Source organism: Tursiops truncatus, chromosome 5 (genome assembly GCF_011762595.2).
Source record: "Tursiops truncatus isolate mTurTru1 chromosome 5, mTurTru1.mat.Y, whole genome shotgun sequence".
Classification (NCBI taxonomy): Eukaryota; Metazoa; Chordata; class Mammalia; order Artiodactyla; family Delphinidae; genus Tursiops; species Tursiops truncatus.
In genome coordinates, this window is record NC_047038.1 from 97,558,178 (window position 1) to 97,576,059 (window position 17,882).

Here is a 17,882-nt window from a genome sequence, read left to right on the forward strand (position 1 = left end):
CAAACTATCTTTCATTATGCTACAGAGTCATCTTTTTTGAAATGCAAATCTCATATTATCCTAGAGCAGTTGTTTTTAATCTAGGCTACTCATTAGAATCACTTAGCCTTAAAAAATCCTGATACCAAGCCAAACTCCAGGCCAATTAAAACAGAGTCTTCAGGGATAAGAACCAGGCATTGGTAGTTATTAGAGCTCCCCAGGTGATTCCAACGTGCAGACAAGGTTGAGAACCACTGTCCTAGAAGCAATGGGAAGTCACAGAAAGTCTTTAAGAACAATAAAATCCAAACTCCCCTGAGGGTAATGAAACCTTCTATCTAACTTTAGCACCCTTGGCTCTCACACTACCAAAGAAAGGCAGCTCCCTACACTACCCTTTTACAAGGGGCCACGCTTTTACACTTTTGTGTAAAGTATTATCTCAATTTGGAAACCTCCTATGCTCACCCATAGCTAAGGCCTGAACCACCTTTAAGGTTAAGACCTTTCAGGAACAGCACCCTTTGTATAAACCTCCTCTGACAGACACAACAGGGCTCTTCAATCCACCTGTGACCGTTATGATTCTGTAAGGCAATTCTTAATGTTTAACTCTAACTTCCCTACTGAACTACCTGAAATTTAAAACTTCTTATTCATGCTTTTATCCCCAGTGCCTATCACTATGCAGAGCACATAGTAAGCACTCAAATATCTGTTGAATTCATTCCATTTAAGTAGATAATTATCTGTATTATCATGCAGGTAGAATCCCATTTTAATAAACTGTAACAGACATTGTATTTATACACTAGAGTCAAGTCTCATTAAAACAGAAACCAACAGTTAGACTTTTAAAAAATGTAAGGCAAACGTTTAATGTTTGTTCTACTCATGAATAGTAGCAAATTAAGGAAAAAGGCAGGTACAAAGGGCAGTGTGTTTCCAGAATCGCAAGGGTGGCACCTTACAGAATAATGATGCTTGGCTTTCCACCTGAATATGTCCTTTAAAGCATACTTGTTCCAAAATTTTATGCTGGTATAATGACATCTGTATGTTTTAGGAAAGTGAGCTAAGACTACTTAACTTGACCTAAAATGATAGGTACTTTGCCCCCTTAAAAAGAAAATAAATTAAGACAAGCTTTCAGATGCTCTGAATGAGCTGTGTTAAGCCTAAAAACCCGAATTAATATGATCACCAGCATTTGATGGCAATTTCTAGTACTCTGGATACTCTGTTACCAGCAAAAGCTCAGCTCTCCATAAAATCAAGGACAGCTTAAGCAGAAGGCACCAAATATTTTATTTTTAAAAAAGTTACATTTAACATTTTATATTTATAGAGTCACTATATATGTGACTGACCCAAAGACAATAATTTTGCACAAGTATTAACTGAAGAGGAACCAAACACCTACATAATGCACCTCGTTCAGAAGATTTATGTTGTACCCACATTCACAAGGGCCATTAAAATAATCTTAGCATGCAAAATGATAACTGTGTAACTATGCGTTCAGGGTAAGTTTTTTATCTGTCGTACATCCTTGATTACTAAATTAATCCGATATTTACCAAATACCTATTAACTCTTTAGGAATATATTAAAACTGAAGTATCTGAAGTGACTAGTGAGAAAATAAAGTCATTAACCACAATACTTGGCCTTTGTGGCTAATTTTTTTTTTACCTTATTTGGCGATTTCAAAGGTGAGATGGCTATTTTATTTGGTGTCTGTGTTGTAGAATTTAAAGTTGATCCAATAACACCACTTTCAGATATTGTTATGGTCTTTGATGGAGTCCCGGGAGTAGACTGTGAAAGAACCCTACCTGCAAATGAGAGGCAGCACATCAGTTTGACTCTTTTCAATAATCGTATAAAAATGTATTTGATGATGATTTATACCCACAAGGGCTGTAGTATATATATGTTCAATATTTCATACGCAGCCACTCATGAACTGAAACACTTAAGTAGGTCTAATGAACTATGGTGAACCTAGGCAGAAGGAAACAAAACAATGCTTCTTAGTAACACTTAGTATCTTAATACCACCTTATGAAAGTCCACAAAAACACTTCTGCTCACATTCTCATCAATACTGCTTTGTGTTTTGTCTGTTTTCTTGGCCACACCGCTCGGCTTGTGGGATCTTAGTTTCCCAACCAGGGACTGAACCCGAGACCTCGGCAGTGAGAGTGCGGAGTCCTAACCATTGGACTGCCAGGGAATTCCCTCATCTATACTGTTAGGTTATATCTATAAGAAAATAGGCTCAGGACAACTAAGGAACAAGTCCTGTGTAACACAGCTCCTCAAAGTTAGGACTTGAATCCAAGTCTTAAACTTCAGTCTCTGTTCTCTACTATACCTCAGCTTCTTCTCTTTGAACTGAAACCATTCAGGATACAATTTAAGTCCACATCTATAAAACAGATAGTCACTGAACTAACTTAAACACTGGTTTAATACTGTCTCATTTTAGTCTGCCAAAAAGGGGAAAAAAAATTCTTCTAGCTGTCCTGGCCAGATTCCAACAAGAATGCTGTGTTCCCTTCTGGAAATATCCTTCAGGAACAAAACAGAAAAACTATAGTGTGTCTGGATGGCTTACAGAATTGGAAATCATATCACAAGGAGTTGAAATATTAGGAATTTTTGTCCTAGGTGAGAGAGGAATACAAAGACATGACACAGCTCCAAATTCCTGAAAGACTGTGTGATGCTGCCATTCAGCATTCTGGCGCCGACCTCCTCCGCTTCCATTCTGGGCACACGGCAGGACTGCCCTTCCTACCCGTCCCTGCAGCTCCCTGTGGTTAGATTAGGGCCATATGACTAGTTCTGACCAACAAATTATGAATAGAAGTGATGTGTGTCATTTCTGGGTCAGAACATTTACTGCCTACGCAAGACCTTCCAAAGCTCTCTTTTCCTCACTGCGTCTGGATGGTGGCTCCTCCATCAGCCGGGGTCCTTGAGTGACCATGATGAGAACAGCCCCCTTTCTAACCCACAGCAGACATGTAGATAACCATGAAGTATGAATACAAAATAAAATTTGTGTTTTCTTAAATTTCTGAGATTTAAAGACTGTTTATTATGGCAGAGAACCAAGACTGTCCTGATTGATCCATGCTGTCAAGTTGAAGGATTAGAACCACCCTGTATCCATCAGATGCACACACTAATATAAACAGAAAATTTTTAGTTAAGCAGTAAGAAAGAACTTCTAACAAAAATTTCCAATTGAAACGACTGTTTCTATATGAGTGAGTTTCTACTCACTGAAGGTGTTCAAAAACAGATGCTGGATAATCAAATCCACTGGCTGAAGAGGAACTCCAAGCACTCAAGAAATAGAGAAGGTAGATAACTAAATTATCTCTAAAATCCCTTTAGATGCTATGATTTAACTTACAGATACAGTCAGAGATGAAAGAGAGAGGGAGAGAGGAAGAGAAAAAGGGAAAAAGAGAAAAAAAAAAAGGGTCTTACCCTTCAAGCAAAAATAGAGAACTAGCATGTAAGAGTTTCAAGGCTGTTTTTTTTCTAATAACAATGTGACAGTAAATGTATTTTTTTTTTAAAGATGAATCAAGTTTTGTCTGACACATGAATTTTAAAAATATTTTAAATATATTTTTTCAATTTCTTTTAGTACACGATTACATTTTATATTATTGACATATTCCTTAATGAATTTCAGTTGAGAGTTTTGCTAGGGTTTTTTTAGGCTGAATTACATCATAACTAAATAAGTCAATTCTATATAAACTAAATGAATCTATATCAAATATTTTTAGAAGGGCACCCTCAAATGTGGAGCCTGCCTGAAGTAGCATGTTTGTCTGTTCTGGTTTCCAAAACTAATACCTCTGGGATAAGCCTAAAGCCCCAACAACCATTATTTTAAGAAAAGAAACTACCAATAAAGACACATTTTCATAAAATGATCATCATTTACAGTTATTACTATAATTTCTTATTTGTTAAGCATTACATACATTTCAGAAAACATACATATAAAAATCCTCTATTCCTGAGTGAGGATAACTGATACCAGAAAAAGGCCAGTTAAAGTGAATTACATTTAAAACAAGGACAAAAATTTCACTGTAAATAACAACAACAAAAACCCCTAAAACTAAAACTTTTTTTGCTTATATTTAACAAAAATTCAGTTTATAATTACAACTATACTATCTCTTAGAATGAACTGTTTGAGGGGGAGAGGATTCTTCTGAAAATTAGTAATGACATTACAATGACAGACTCTGTTTGATGGGCGCAACAGGATGATACAGAAGATTATTTCTGCCAAAATATTTTAGGATTTCATCAATTTTCCCAAGAACCCTCTATATCCTTTAAAATTCAAATTATTCTTTTTTGAAGGGCCACTTGTTTTTCATCCAGATAGCATTTCTCCTGATTAATCTCCAAATCCCTGTTTATCCTTGACTCTGCAGACAGATTCAAGAAAGTATACAAGTTATACAATTTCACCTTGAAATCAATTTGCAAAGCATTTTACACTCTACTGTCAGGTATTCTCCAAGAATCAAAAGAGACATAACCAAAAAGCTACAGATGGGACAGGCTGGGGGCAGAGAGCTAGCTTATCTGAGCCAGGACTAATTCTATAAGAGATTAATTCATTAGTGAATATTTTCACATTGATGGAGTTTGCTCTGCTATAGCAGCAACCTTGTACCTTGGGAGCTCTGATAATGAGGACCTGATAATGAGGACCTCTGTACCTCATTTAACCATCTCAAAAGTCATGTGAAGTGATTGTTATCAACATTTTACAGAAAGGAGTAAGATGAACAGAAAATATATTTACCCAAGATCACAGAGAAAATGAATAGAAGACCCATAACTAAAACCCAAGTCTCCTAATAGCTCCTCCCATACACCACACTGCCTCCGTGATACACATATTCACTCAACAATACACATTCACCAAACCACATCTATGTGCTAGAAACTGTGCTAGGTATTGGAGAGTCATAAAAAGCCAGTCATAAAAGGACAAATACTGTACGATTCCACTTATACGAGATACATAGAAAAGTCAAATTGATAGAGACAGTCTCTGCTAGGGGCTGGGGGAAGGAAGGAATTGGGAAGTTATTGTTTAATGCGGACAAAGATTTAGCTTTGCAATGCGAAAAAAGTCCTAGAGACAGACAGTGGTGATGGTTGCACAACAACATGAATGTACTTAATGCCACCAGTGGTTAAAATGGTCAACTTTATGTTATGTGTATTTATCATAATTTTTAAAAAAATAATCTTTAAAAACTAGATGGCAAACAAAATCCAAAATTACTATTAAGCAAAATTTTAAGTGTAATAGGGGAGACAGACAGACAACAGGGGAGACAGACAGACAAGGAAACCAAGTATTACAATATACCATGACTAATGGAAACATTAAAAGCCAGTGTGAAATTTAACAGAAGTCTGATTCAAGTTAAGTATTTGGTAGGTATAACCAAGTTTTATGGAAATATATAGGAGATGGTCAGAGAAAAGAGAACCTAACTAAACGCAGGGATCAAAAACTTCCAAGACAGGTGGAGATAATCCAAAGATAAAATGGATGAGTCAGCCATAAGGAAAGCAAAAAAAGTCATTTCAGGTAAAAGCAACAGTGCCAAGGGCCTAAGTTCTGAGAGAACATGGGCCATTTGGTGATCTCTTGAAATAAGTTACATCAGTAGGTCTGGAGCTAATACAAGCTGAAAATGAAAAAGGTATATGTTATATAATAAATGACTTTAATGCTAAGAAAGCTCTGGCATCTGAACTTATTCCTGAAGGATTAAGGCCAAGAAATGGATGTGGCCAAGAAAATTTAAGCAAGGGTGTGACAAAATCATATTTGCATTTTAGAAAAATTGATTTTATACAAACACTAAGTTCATCTTGATCAAAAGACAGAAAAAGATATCCATCTTCCATGAAAAGCCCAAAGGTCATTAAAAAGCAGTCTAAATGTAATTTGAAAGATCCTTAGCTATAATATAAAGATAATGGAACCTCCTTGTGATAAGACAATTCAGCAGGAGAGCTACTTTGGTGGTTTAAAATTTGGCTTACATGAATTTAAAAAGCTACAAACTATTAGTTAACAGTAGAAATTATCCCTCCAAACTGAACTTAATGCCAACAAATTCTAGTGAAATTTAATAGAAGTCTATCTCTATGTATTTTGGGAGGGCTAATAAGTCTGTCTGTAATTAAAAGGTGAAGCTATGATTAGTGTGCAACACACTGTAAATCACCCAAAGACCCAGCAATGAAATCCATTATAGTCAAATGTAAGAGAGGTGAAATCTTGACATTACCAAATATTCACTCAGACACTTCTGCAAAACCACAATTCTTTAGCATACAGCTCCCCTTCGCCCCTACATAATTAAAAGTTTTAAGGAATTCTCTCAAACTCAAAAGCAGTAGAGAACATGGCACTGAGACACCCCTCCTCGTAAACCACCTCTACTCACCCAAACTCCTAAGGGTCTGGTGGTCCCTTTATCATCAACATATCCAAGCCTTCCTCACTTTCAGCCAACTAAAGCCCACTTCCTGAAGCAGCTCGAAATCCAAACCCTTTCCAGTTTTTCCTCTGGGGCCACACCTATCTCCCATGACAGCCCTCTAGATACGAGCATCCTATACCATCCCAAATCTCTACTGAAGGCCAAAAGAAAAAGAACATTCACTCACCCAACACTGCCCTCAAACTACAATCTCCTCATTCCTTCTCTCACTTGCTAAACAGAGAAGCCTCCCTATATATTATAATTCAAAGCCTAGGAAAATGATCATTTCACTGCCACTGATTTCAGAGTTGCCTACTGCTATACTGTCTGTAAATTTATCAAAGACAGTAGGAGGTGGTTTTAATACATATCCCAGGGATGGTTAATTAACATTTGAAGTACCTTCATCAAGAATACACATTCTAGAAATGGGTAATTAGCATTTGAAAGTCTCTAGTCAAAGTCTACCACCCAGAGGTGCTTCCATAAGCTATTAGAACAATGGAAATTTAAAATGAGCTCCTAAATGGTGAAAGAAGTAATGTTAGTATAGCTCTGAATTAAAGACCAGTCACCACAGCTGTGTGATTTTCTCCAGAAGTACTGAGGTGCTTGCCAGGCAAGAAGAGAGCTGGACTTAACCAAGCCATTATAGAAAGAGAGAGTGAAAAGAGAATCAATGGTGTTTTCTGGGAGCAGTAGTGATGGGTCATGAACTCCATGCTGAGTAAGGAAGAATTTGAGGACTGGAAAGGGATTATTAATGAGAAAGTGGAAGAGTTAATGGATCAGAGATTTCAAAGTGAAAGAATTACTAGATTGGAAGTACAAAGGCAGATCAACTAGAATAATAAAGAGTGAAATACTCAAAGTCAAGATTTCTGAGGTGTTATTAGTGATGACATATCTTAAAAGTATATAATAAAATAATTGGGCCATGCTGAGGAATTTGCTGGTAAAAGTAATATAACTAAAATTCTGTTCTCACTTAAGTAATTATTATCATTGTGATAATTTTCTGTTTCATAGAGAACTGCATACAGAGAATATTAAAATACGGAAACCAAAAATTCAAACAGAAACCATGAAATACGATACTCTCACATATATTACTTTAAACCTAACAGACTTATTAGCATGTGCTCTAGCATTAGCTGGATTCAAATTCCAACTTGGCCATTTACTAGCTGAGTGCCTCTGTTTCCACACTGGCAAAATGGGGATGTTATTAGTACCTACCGCATAGGATTGCCAGAGGATTATATATGTCACTCTATGTAAAGAGCTAAGAATAGTGTGGAAGCCGTAGCAAACACTATGTAAATGTTAGCTAGTATTATCAGAGTCTGAGACTTCACTACTTTCAAGGTATACCAAAAACCAAAGAGGCTAAAGTAATGGACTGATTTTGAGATAAGGCATTTTGCTTGAAGGACACATTTAATAGGTGTAACATTTCTTACTAACCAGTCTGATTTACAGTAATAAGCACTAAAACATTTCAAGGTAGTAGAACAGCCATTTTTAAACCTAAAAGGAAGGTAAATATTTAGCTAAACAAACTATAAAGAAATATAACCTGCAATGGCTGGTACTTGAGTTGTCTGTCCTGTAACTGCTTTACTATTAATTGGTTTTGCAAAAATCAGCTTCGTGATTACTGGACCAGAGGTTGGAGTTCGAGGTTTCTTCGCAATCTGAAATATATAAATAACTATAAAGACCATTGTTTCTATAAAACACCTATTCAATCAAAATTAGACAAGATTGATATACAGAAGTACATGTGAAACCAGCTCATTTAACAAAACATATCTAAGTACTGACGTTAAAAACATTTAAAATGCAGCCATTCACCAAAATACTAATATGATCACATCCTTAGGCCATTATACAACAATACCTTTGGATTTTATTGCAAATTCTTATTTTAGTCTCTGGGACATATGCATATAATGAAAAACAAATTAATTTGTAAAAATAATGTTTAATGTTCAATAGTAATGTTTAAAATAACCATTTAATAATAATAATGAAACACAAATATGGCACAGCAATATCCTTTTCCAAATAGCTAATTATTCAATAATAAAAAGATGGAGTAGAGTATGTTAAGAAAGCATAGTGCAAATGATAAATATAATTTCATTGGCCCCTGGAAGCAAAATATAAATACACATAAAAGATAGCCTCATGATTATATCTTCAACTTTAGATCTATATATCAGGGGCAGATAAATAAGGAACTGCACAAGTTAAACACCCTAGGATACAAAGAGACATGTTTGGCAAAACACAGACTATTCTAAAGGTGAAGCCTCTGAAATATTATTTACTAAAATACACTTTACTAGACTACAAATTGTTTGAAGGGAGGGTCTATGTTTTATTCATCTCTGCTTTTACGTTATACACGGTACACTGTTGCCCTAAACTAAAATTCTCCACAAGTCAAGGAAGGTAGAGTTACCAATGTCCTTATACTGAAATTGCAATGTATGCAAGGCACAGCTTTTTCTAAAAGTCAGAAGCAGAAATTTAGCAATGATAAAAAATCATAGCCTTTAGCAATAATAAAAATCATAGACTTTTTTATCAGTTTATGATAAAAATCATGGACTTTCAGAGCAGGAAGGACATTAAATACTAATTTTATCTTTGGCAGATTGAAAATTGAGGCCCTGAAAGTACTATTATTGGAAATAATAACTCAAAATGAACAAACATGACCAACTTAAACGACAAAACATACCAGAAGCTGTAACTGATTACAGAACTAAGTAAATACCAGCTTTGTGCTCAAACTATAAATTAAACTTAATAACATTTTCTTACACTTAGAATATATTACTTTCTTACACTCAGAACATATTACTGACAAAACAAAATGTAAAGGAAACACAAATCACCTTTTAAAAAAACGAACCAAAGAGATTCCCTACTATATTAAAAAATATCCAGCTTGTAAAACTCTGATATACCCAAATAAATCCATAATTGTAGTTTTAAAAACTGATGCAATTTGGGAGACACACAGAGAAAATATTTCCCAAGTGTATTTACAGGCCTAAAACTCTAAAATAAGTTAGAATATGTTGTCTATTGACTTAGTATTAAGAATCTCAAGAGGTAGAGGTATTGATATTCTTGGAAATCTGTGTCTCGAAATAGATAATCTTAGCTATAGAGTTTGGGAATTTAAAGTGTTTCCCCATTTTTAACTAATTTTCACAATCATAAAACTATATGAATACTTACCAACCAGGGAAAAAAATGTAAATACGACCAAGAGCACATTAATTATTCAAAGGAACAATCTCAACTTGTCCTTGTGGTTTTGTTTCTTTAGTGTAGCATTGCTGAAAATAAGGATTTCCAATTCTGTCAAGGAACCAGGCTTTTTGCATTATGAATTCTAAACTACCCTAGAACAAATTTACTTTATTAAATAAAACAGAGCATAAAGGATCTTCTTTTTTTTTTTTTTTTGCAGTATGCGGGCCTCTCACTGTTGTGGCCTCTCCCTTTGCGGAGCACAGGCTCCAGACGCGCAGGCTTAGCGGCCATGACTCACGGGCCCAGCCGCTCTGTGGCATGTGGGATCTTCCCGGACCAGGCACAAACCCGTGTCCCCTGCATCGGCAGGCGGACCCTCAACCACTGCGCCACCAGGGAAGCCCAAAGGATCATTTTTTAACAAATGTATCTAATTAGCAGATTAAGACAAAAATGAATCAAAGAAGGAAATTTACAAATAAGACTGCCAAAGATGTGATCAAATAATACATGCAGTAATTTTGGGCACTGTGTTATACAGATTCAGGAACTAATAAGGAGTTATGTTGTTCCATATGGCTAATTATCTATTATTCTTATATACTATGCAAAAGAAACACAGGAAAGTGTTTATATATCTGTAACTAAGTGTAACTATACCTCTTTGTTACTGCCTCTGGCCTCAACTGTCACCTTTGGAGATGGGTCTCCTTCTTCCACCCTTTCCTATTGTCCACACCCTAATAAGTTTCAATACTCTGATTAAACTTAAGACAATGCTGAGAACCGTCTGGGAAAAAAATCAGGGGATCATACACACCATGTAAAAGTAAACCAAATATTCTGTTGCCCAAAATGGATACAGATAGATGTGTAGCTTTTTGTTTGTTTTTTCTGTGCTTCAGTGCTTCAGAGCTTTATAGGCTACTCTTGAGTTGAAAAGATTTAGTTGCCTAAAAATAACTGGACAAGTAGAACAATATTCTAAATGGGGTTTCTTTTGTTTCTGTTTTTATTTTATTTATTTATTTATTTTGCGGTACGCGGGCCTCTCACTGTTGTGGCCTCTCCCTTTGCGGAGCACAGGCTCCGGACATGCAGGCTCAGCGGCCATGGCTCACGGGCCCAGCCGCTCCGCGGCATGTGGGATCCTCCCGGACCGGGGCATGAACCCGTGTCCCCTGCATCGGCAGGTGGACTCTCAACCACTGCGCCACCAGGTAAGCCCTTGTTTTTGTTTTTAAATAGAAGTCTTTTTAAATAAATAGAATCAGATTTTGTAAAAGTAAGGACAAGAAGAGAAGTTATAAGAATTAGACCCCAGTCTTTGTTTTTATTGTTGGTACTTAGGGGATTATAGTAGAAAACTAGTGGATACAAGTAAACTGGTCTTACAAATAGTATGTATACATTGCTCTTGTAAATGAAAAAAAAATGACATTCTGATTTACATTTACAGTATCTTGCGAACATGGTTATGATCCATATCCCCAAAGCCAGATAAACTCTGGTAAACCAATAAAAACAAGTTTTAAAACTGATTAAAAAACAAGCTGAGGACAAGGTGCTTGATGGTGATAGGATATCTCATTCAAGAGATCCTCACCAAAAAAAGTAAAAGGAAGTCAGAATTAAGTGAGAGATGATAATGAACAAGAAAGAGCACTAAATGTTTAATAGTGGCAGAAGGGACATGGACAAATTATAAAGTTTGAGAAATCTTATGAAGTTCTTAAATAAAAAGCCTGTGAAAAATAAGTTTCTAACTATTTTGTCAACATAATAACCAAAACAATATTTCTAATATCAGCTGAGAGTGGACAGTTCCCCAAACCTTCCTCCTTCCTTATACACCTGCTTTATTTCTCTAACTCTTGCCTTCTTTCTAAAAGTCAACTCTTTCAAACAGGAAATGCATTTGTGGTCTTAAGTGGATCATTGTATTTCTAAGAGCAGTGGTGACCTAAAAAGGCCTATTGGGCATGAAAAAATACTTAACATATGTTCTTATAACCTTCTATCTTAGGTTTCTATTCATACTAACAATGGGTACCATTTTGAAGGATTCTCAATGTTTTGAGAACCATACCAAAGAGTTATCTTTTCTTATGTGTTTCATCACGATCAAATAGCCATCTTACAGCTAAAATCAAAAACTCAGAGAAAATAAGTAGCCTATCCAAAGTTCCGCAGCTGGGAGGGCAGCAGAGAAGAGACTGAAATCCAGTTGGTCCAATTCTAAACCTTCCATCACATGGCACTGCCTTTCTACATTGCAAACATGAGCGATGCAATGGACAGTAAATTCCAAAGAAGAGGCACACACTGGCTGGTATGCACTACTGCTGGCTTGAAGGGTTTCTCAGAGCAGCAAGTTTTCCTAGACTCTGGCCATCTGTTAGCTGAAAATATCATGTCTGAATGATTTTTTGACAGCCTGACATCAACTCTGGCATCTTTATACCAGCAGAACATCCTTGTACTCAAACTACTACTGAGAATAAAATTGTTTTAAAATGAGTGAAAAGCTATAAATACACTAAATTGGAATTTAACCAAAATTAAGTTCTAAGTTCTCTGGCAGAAATTTTCAAAAGCATTGCACATATCAAACTTTACAAAAAAAACCACACAATTACTAAAAGCAACATTCAAAAGAATTCAGTAACAACTATGCATTTAATCACCCTACACACGCAACTATGAATCAATTTAACATGCATTTTAACTAGTAAGCGCCCTTTTTTTTTTTTTTTTTTTTACCTGTACTGTTTTTAACTGTTGGGTCTGTAACACAGAGGGCTGAGTTGTAGTATTAATCAGTTGACTTCCTGGGGTCAATGCTGAGACACCAATGACAGGTTTCACCTCTGGCCTCCCTCCAATGGTAACTACTTTAATTTGCTGCGGTGGTAACTTAGCATCTCCTGACTGGGCCTGAGTTGTAACTTTCTGAGCCTGGGGTTGGCTATGGGGTAGTGCTAAAACAATTGGTGAACCAGACTTGCCCAAAGTTGTTAAAATTAACTTCTGTCCATCTGGTTTAAGGGTCTGATTGCCAAGTTTAAGATCAGATGTCTGTGATACTTTGTTTAAAATAATCTGATTGGCTGATATAGTCACAGGAGTCTGAGCACCAAGTTTTTGAAGGCCACTTGGAAAAGCTGGTTTCACCGTGGTATTACAATCTGCTTTAGTAATTGTGGTATTCACTGCAACTTGGTTAGTGTGGTTACTGTACACTGTTATTGGTTCCGTGGAAATGGGCGTGGCTGTAGAGTCACCAGTAGAATTTATGTTGACAATTTCTTCCAGTTCTGTCTCCATGGGAATTGGGGATGAAACAATAACAGCCTCAATACTATCATCATCCACTAAAGTTATACCAGTGTCCATTATCTCCTCTGGAAGCAAACTATTCACCTCAGCTGGCACCACCTCCATGATCGTTCTCCTGCTAGAAAGTTGATCAGGCACTGCAATAAAATTTGAAAAATGAATAAATTACTAGGTTTCAAAACAGATTTAAGAGAAGAAAAAAAATTATTCAAGAAAAATGCAAATGACAAAACAAAAATTTTTACTTATGTATAACTGAATGAAGGACATTCCTGATGCATATTTGGGTTAAACCATTTTAACAAATCCTCAACCTTCAAGAATCTGAAATATAAGTCATATGGGACACAAAACTAAAAGCAAACATTCTCATTCGCCATGTCTCAACCCAAAAGTATACTGCATTCAGGCAACACTAAGTCACATAATTACAGGAAACTCCTTTCCAGTTCCTGCTCATAAATAAAACATTTAATCTTTGACATGTCTGATCATCTTACTTCTTCCCAGTTATGGGTTTTGTTTTTCTTTTTCCTACCGACAAACTTGAAAACTGCTGATTTGCACAAGGAAATAAAGATTTAAATATAAACAGATTTTAGAAAACATATTCAAATCTCCAGTGAGCGAGGTCCTAAAATGAGGTTACTAAACCATTTATAAAAATCCATTAAGATGGGGAGGCAGAAGGGTGAGCTGTGACAAAGCGAGAGAGAGGCCTGGACATATATACACTACCAAACGTAAGGTAGATAGCTTGTGGGAAGCAGCCGCATAGCACAGGGATATCAGCTCGGTGCTTTGTGACCGCCTGGAAGGGTGGGATAGGGAGGGTGGGAGGGAGGGAGATGCAAGAGGGAAGAGATATGGGAACATATGTATATGTATAACTGATTCACTCTGTTATAAAGCAGAAACTAACACACCATTGTAAAGCAATTATACCCCAATAAAGATGTGAAGAAAAAAAAATCCATTAAGGACTCAAATTAATGTTAAAGGAGTTTCTAGAGTAATCCATCTCAGCAACTGTAGGTCAAATGGCTTATCTGGCCCAAGTTTGATCAATTTGCTTCATACTAAAGAAAGCTTTATTTGGAAAGAAGATTCTCAAATCCTCCTCAGCCATTCAAAATGTCACAAAGGGAACCATTTAAGAGGAATACAGCTAGGCCCCATAAAGAAAAAAAAATGGTAATAATAATAAAGCAGATTACGAACAAATCAGAACTGCAATGCTTTCAGCCAAAGGTCATGCAGAACTTCCAATAAAGGAGTCAGTACCATTATCTTCACATATTAAAGAGTTCATCATATTTATGACTGACTAAATAAGTTATCTGCCCAGAGAACGTCTAAGATCCATAGGAACCTAATCAGTAATTCTTTCTTTTCCCTTTTTTTAAAAAATATAAACATGCAATACCCATTCCAAGATTAAGAGTAACAGACATGAACAGCAAATTATAATTATTAGCATTGACAAATACTAATACTGCCAAAATTAATCTTCATTATTGAGCACTTACTATCTACCAGTGATGGCATAATTTAATTTAATCTATCCTGACATAACTTAATCTATCCTGACAACTCTAATATGGTATCATTATCACCCCCATTTTACATATGAGGAAACCTTAGAAAGGTTAAACTATTTGCCCAAGGTCACACAGCTACCCAGTAAATGATAGCCAGAACTCAAACTCAGGATATGTTTTATGACACAAAGTTCATAATTTTAATCACAAAATTTACTGCCTTAAATTTTTACCACTGGTATTTTTAAATTGAGAAAAAAAAAAGTCTACTCCTTTACAGTCAACCTCCTACCCCAAAATCCTACTCTACACAACCACGGGTCTGTTCTATCACCTCACTAGATTAGTGTTGCCTTTTTGCCCATTCTAGAACTTCATATAAATGGAATCATATATTACATACTCATGACATAAAGGAATATACAGTATAAGCCTTTTCCCTCAGTATGTTTTTTAAGATTTATCTTTATTCTTACCCTTATTAGCAGCTCAGTTCCTTTTCATTGCTGAGTAACATTCCACTGGATGAATCTACCACAAGTTGTTTATCCATTCATCTGTGGATGGACATTTGGACTGTTTCCATTTTGGGACTATTATGAATAATACTGCTATGAACATTCAAGTTTTTTATGGATAGATATTTTCATTTCTTTTGAATAAATACCTAGAAGTGGACTTGCTAGGTCATAAGATAAGTTTATTTTTAACTTTGCATGAAACTGCCAAACTACTTCCCAGCTCAGCTGTACCATTTTGTACACCCACCAGCGATGCATGAGGCTCCCAGCTGCTCCACATCCTCGCCAGCAACTGGTTTTGTCGGTCTTTTTAACTTTAGCCATTCTAGTGGGTGTGAAGTGGTATCTCATTGTGGGTTTTTTTCTTTTGCAGTACGCGGGCCTCTCACTGTTGTGGCCTCTCCCGTTGCGGAGCACAGGCTCCGGACGCGCAGGCTCAGCGGCCATGGCTCACGGGCCCAGCCGCTCCGTGGCATGTGGGATCCTCCCGGACCAGGGCACGAACCCGTGTCCCCTGCATTGGCAGGCGGACTCTCAACCACTGCGCCACCAGGGAAGCCCTCATTGTGGTTTTAATTTGCAATTCCCAGATGACTAAAGACGTTGAGCGTCTTTTCATATGAATGTTATCTATTTGTGTATCTTCTTTTAAAAAGTGCCTGTGTTAAAGCCTTTTGCCAAATTTTTAAAATATTGGGTTTTTTATCTTCTTGTTGAGTTGGATGAGTTCTTTACATATATTGCAAAACCATCAGTCACAGTAACTTGTAGCTCAGAGGAATCACTAAGGTTTCCAAAGTATGAGCACTTCTCTAGATGCGGCTCTTCCTAATCAATAGAATCCCCTCTGGCACTTACAGAACAGGGCATTTACAGACAGGCTCTTTAAAACATCAACACCAATTATACTTTCTGCAGTGGAAGCCAGATAACAGTACACAACAATAAACGGCCTCACCCACAGTGCCACATTAGCTTCCCTTCCCTACCGTGGACCTTGCCCAAGGCCTGTCAATTGTCTCTGAACATTCCATCCCCCATAGAACAAGGTAGGATGATGACTTGGGTGTCAGCATCCAACACAACCATAAAAGTTTGACTCCCTCTTCTCCCTGAAGTTCCCCCAGCACGTTTAGACAGATAGGTGTGGCCTCTGGTCTCCCTTAAGGATAGGGAGACCTCAGCCCAACCCTTATTCATCTTTCTCCTTAAAACACCTGAAGTCAAGGTGTAAGAAGAGGAGAGGTCACCCCACGGAAGGAGACAGTGGTCAGACGGTGCATTTACTTTCAGTTTCAAGCCCCCACACTTGCAGCTCAACCAAACAAACTTCTAATGTTTTCGATCCACCCAGATCCTCATTTCTAACATCATTTTCTCAGCTTTGGGGACTCCTTGACTCAGCAGCTACAGCCCCACCGCCCTTCTGCTAGGGCCATGGAGTTGAGTGTACAACAACCAAGGTAACCATTCAGGCTATCTCTCAGCTCAGCCCCTAAATATTCATTAAGAGGTAGAACACCAAAGGGCTCCTACTTCCCTTGCCTCTGCCACCCTTGCCCACCACTTGGGTGAGAGCATTTGCTGCCAGATGCCAGAGAGTCTTTCAATATCCCCTAGCCCAGCCCTCAAGGTCCTCATCCTTCCTCTTTCAAGAAGCCATGTCTCTGTCAGCACTCCATTCTTATGGCTAAAACTGTCAAGTACTGGGAGGGGGCTGAGATTTTAGCCTCTCCTTGCAAGCTAACAAAGTAGCCTGTCACTGTTTCGTGCATACTGGCGGACAACACAGTAGGCCTAGGTCAGAGACACAGGACTTACTACTCCAAGCACAGCAAGGAACATAAGTATCATGCGTGTATCAGTTCCCCTGTTGCCCCCAAGTCCTACAGGGCAGATGTGGAGAGGAGCCCAGGTAGACACTGTGCAGGCAGGTTTGCATCACAACTGAGGGACCCTGAGCTTAAGGAACCTGAATCATTTATAACCTGAAGCACACCTGCCCTTTGTCCAAAGGGCGATATTATCTTTACTATACTGGACAATAAGCAAATCTGCCCTCTGCAACAGCAGGAGTCGCTAACTATCATCCAAGGCTTTATGCTATACAAACATCCTGGAAAAAATTGTTTAAAAGGGCTGTCACACTACTGGCCTGCGCTCTAAAGCCTGCAAGCCACAACTACTGAAGCCCACGTGCCACAACTACTGAAGCCCTCATGCCTACAGCCCGTGCTCTGCAACAACAGCTCAGTTTGAAGTGAGAAGCCTGCGCACCAAAGCGAAGAGTAGCCCTCGCTCGCTGCAACTAGAAAAAGCCTGTGCGCAGCAACAAAGACCCAACGCAGACAAAAATAAATAAAGTTTTTTAAATAAAAAAAAAGTAGAAAAAAGGGCTGTCACCGCCTCACTTGTAAGAAGTACAGAAATGCAAAGACCCAGGGAAAACTGTTTCCCAAAAGTATCTCTCTCTACTTATTTATTTTAGCAATGTTTTTTGTACTTCTAGTGTATAGGTCTTCTTTCTATATATATTTTGGTAAATTTATCCCTAAGTGTTTCACGTTTTTTTGATGTATTGTAAGTGGTCTTTTTTTTTTCCATTTTCCAACTGTTTGTTGCTAGTATACAGAGATTCAACTGATTATTTTATATTG

At 37.4% G+C, this 17,882-nt stretch overlaps 1 protein-coding gene across 7 annotated transcripts in view; it reads right to left on the reverse strand.

The window, feature by feature from the left end:
* The window catches only part of LIN54 (lin-54 DREAM MuvB core complex component), a 76,204-nt gene that overhangs the window by 49,124 nt on the left and 9,198 nt on the right, over positions 1-17,882 (reverse strand). For 4 of the 7 annotated variants that reach the window (XM_019932841.3, XM_019932840.3, XM_019932842.3 and 1 more), the window contains exons 2-4: positions 12,588-13,300; positions 8,128-8,245; positions 1,678-1,820 (exon numbers count right to left, since the gene is read on the reverse strand). In XM_019932841.3, coding sequence (XP_019788400.1) covers positions 1,678-1,820; positions 8,128-8,245; positions 12,588-13,268 — 942 coding nt within the window. In that variant the 5' untranslated portion in view covers positions 13,269-13,300. The remainder of the gene's footprint in view (positions 1-1,677; positions 1,821-8,127; positions 8,246-12,587; positions 13,301-17,882) is intronic. The other 3 variants (XM_019932844.3, XM_019932843.3, XM_019932845.3) reach the window with 1 other exon arrangement.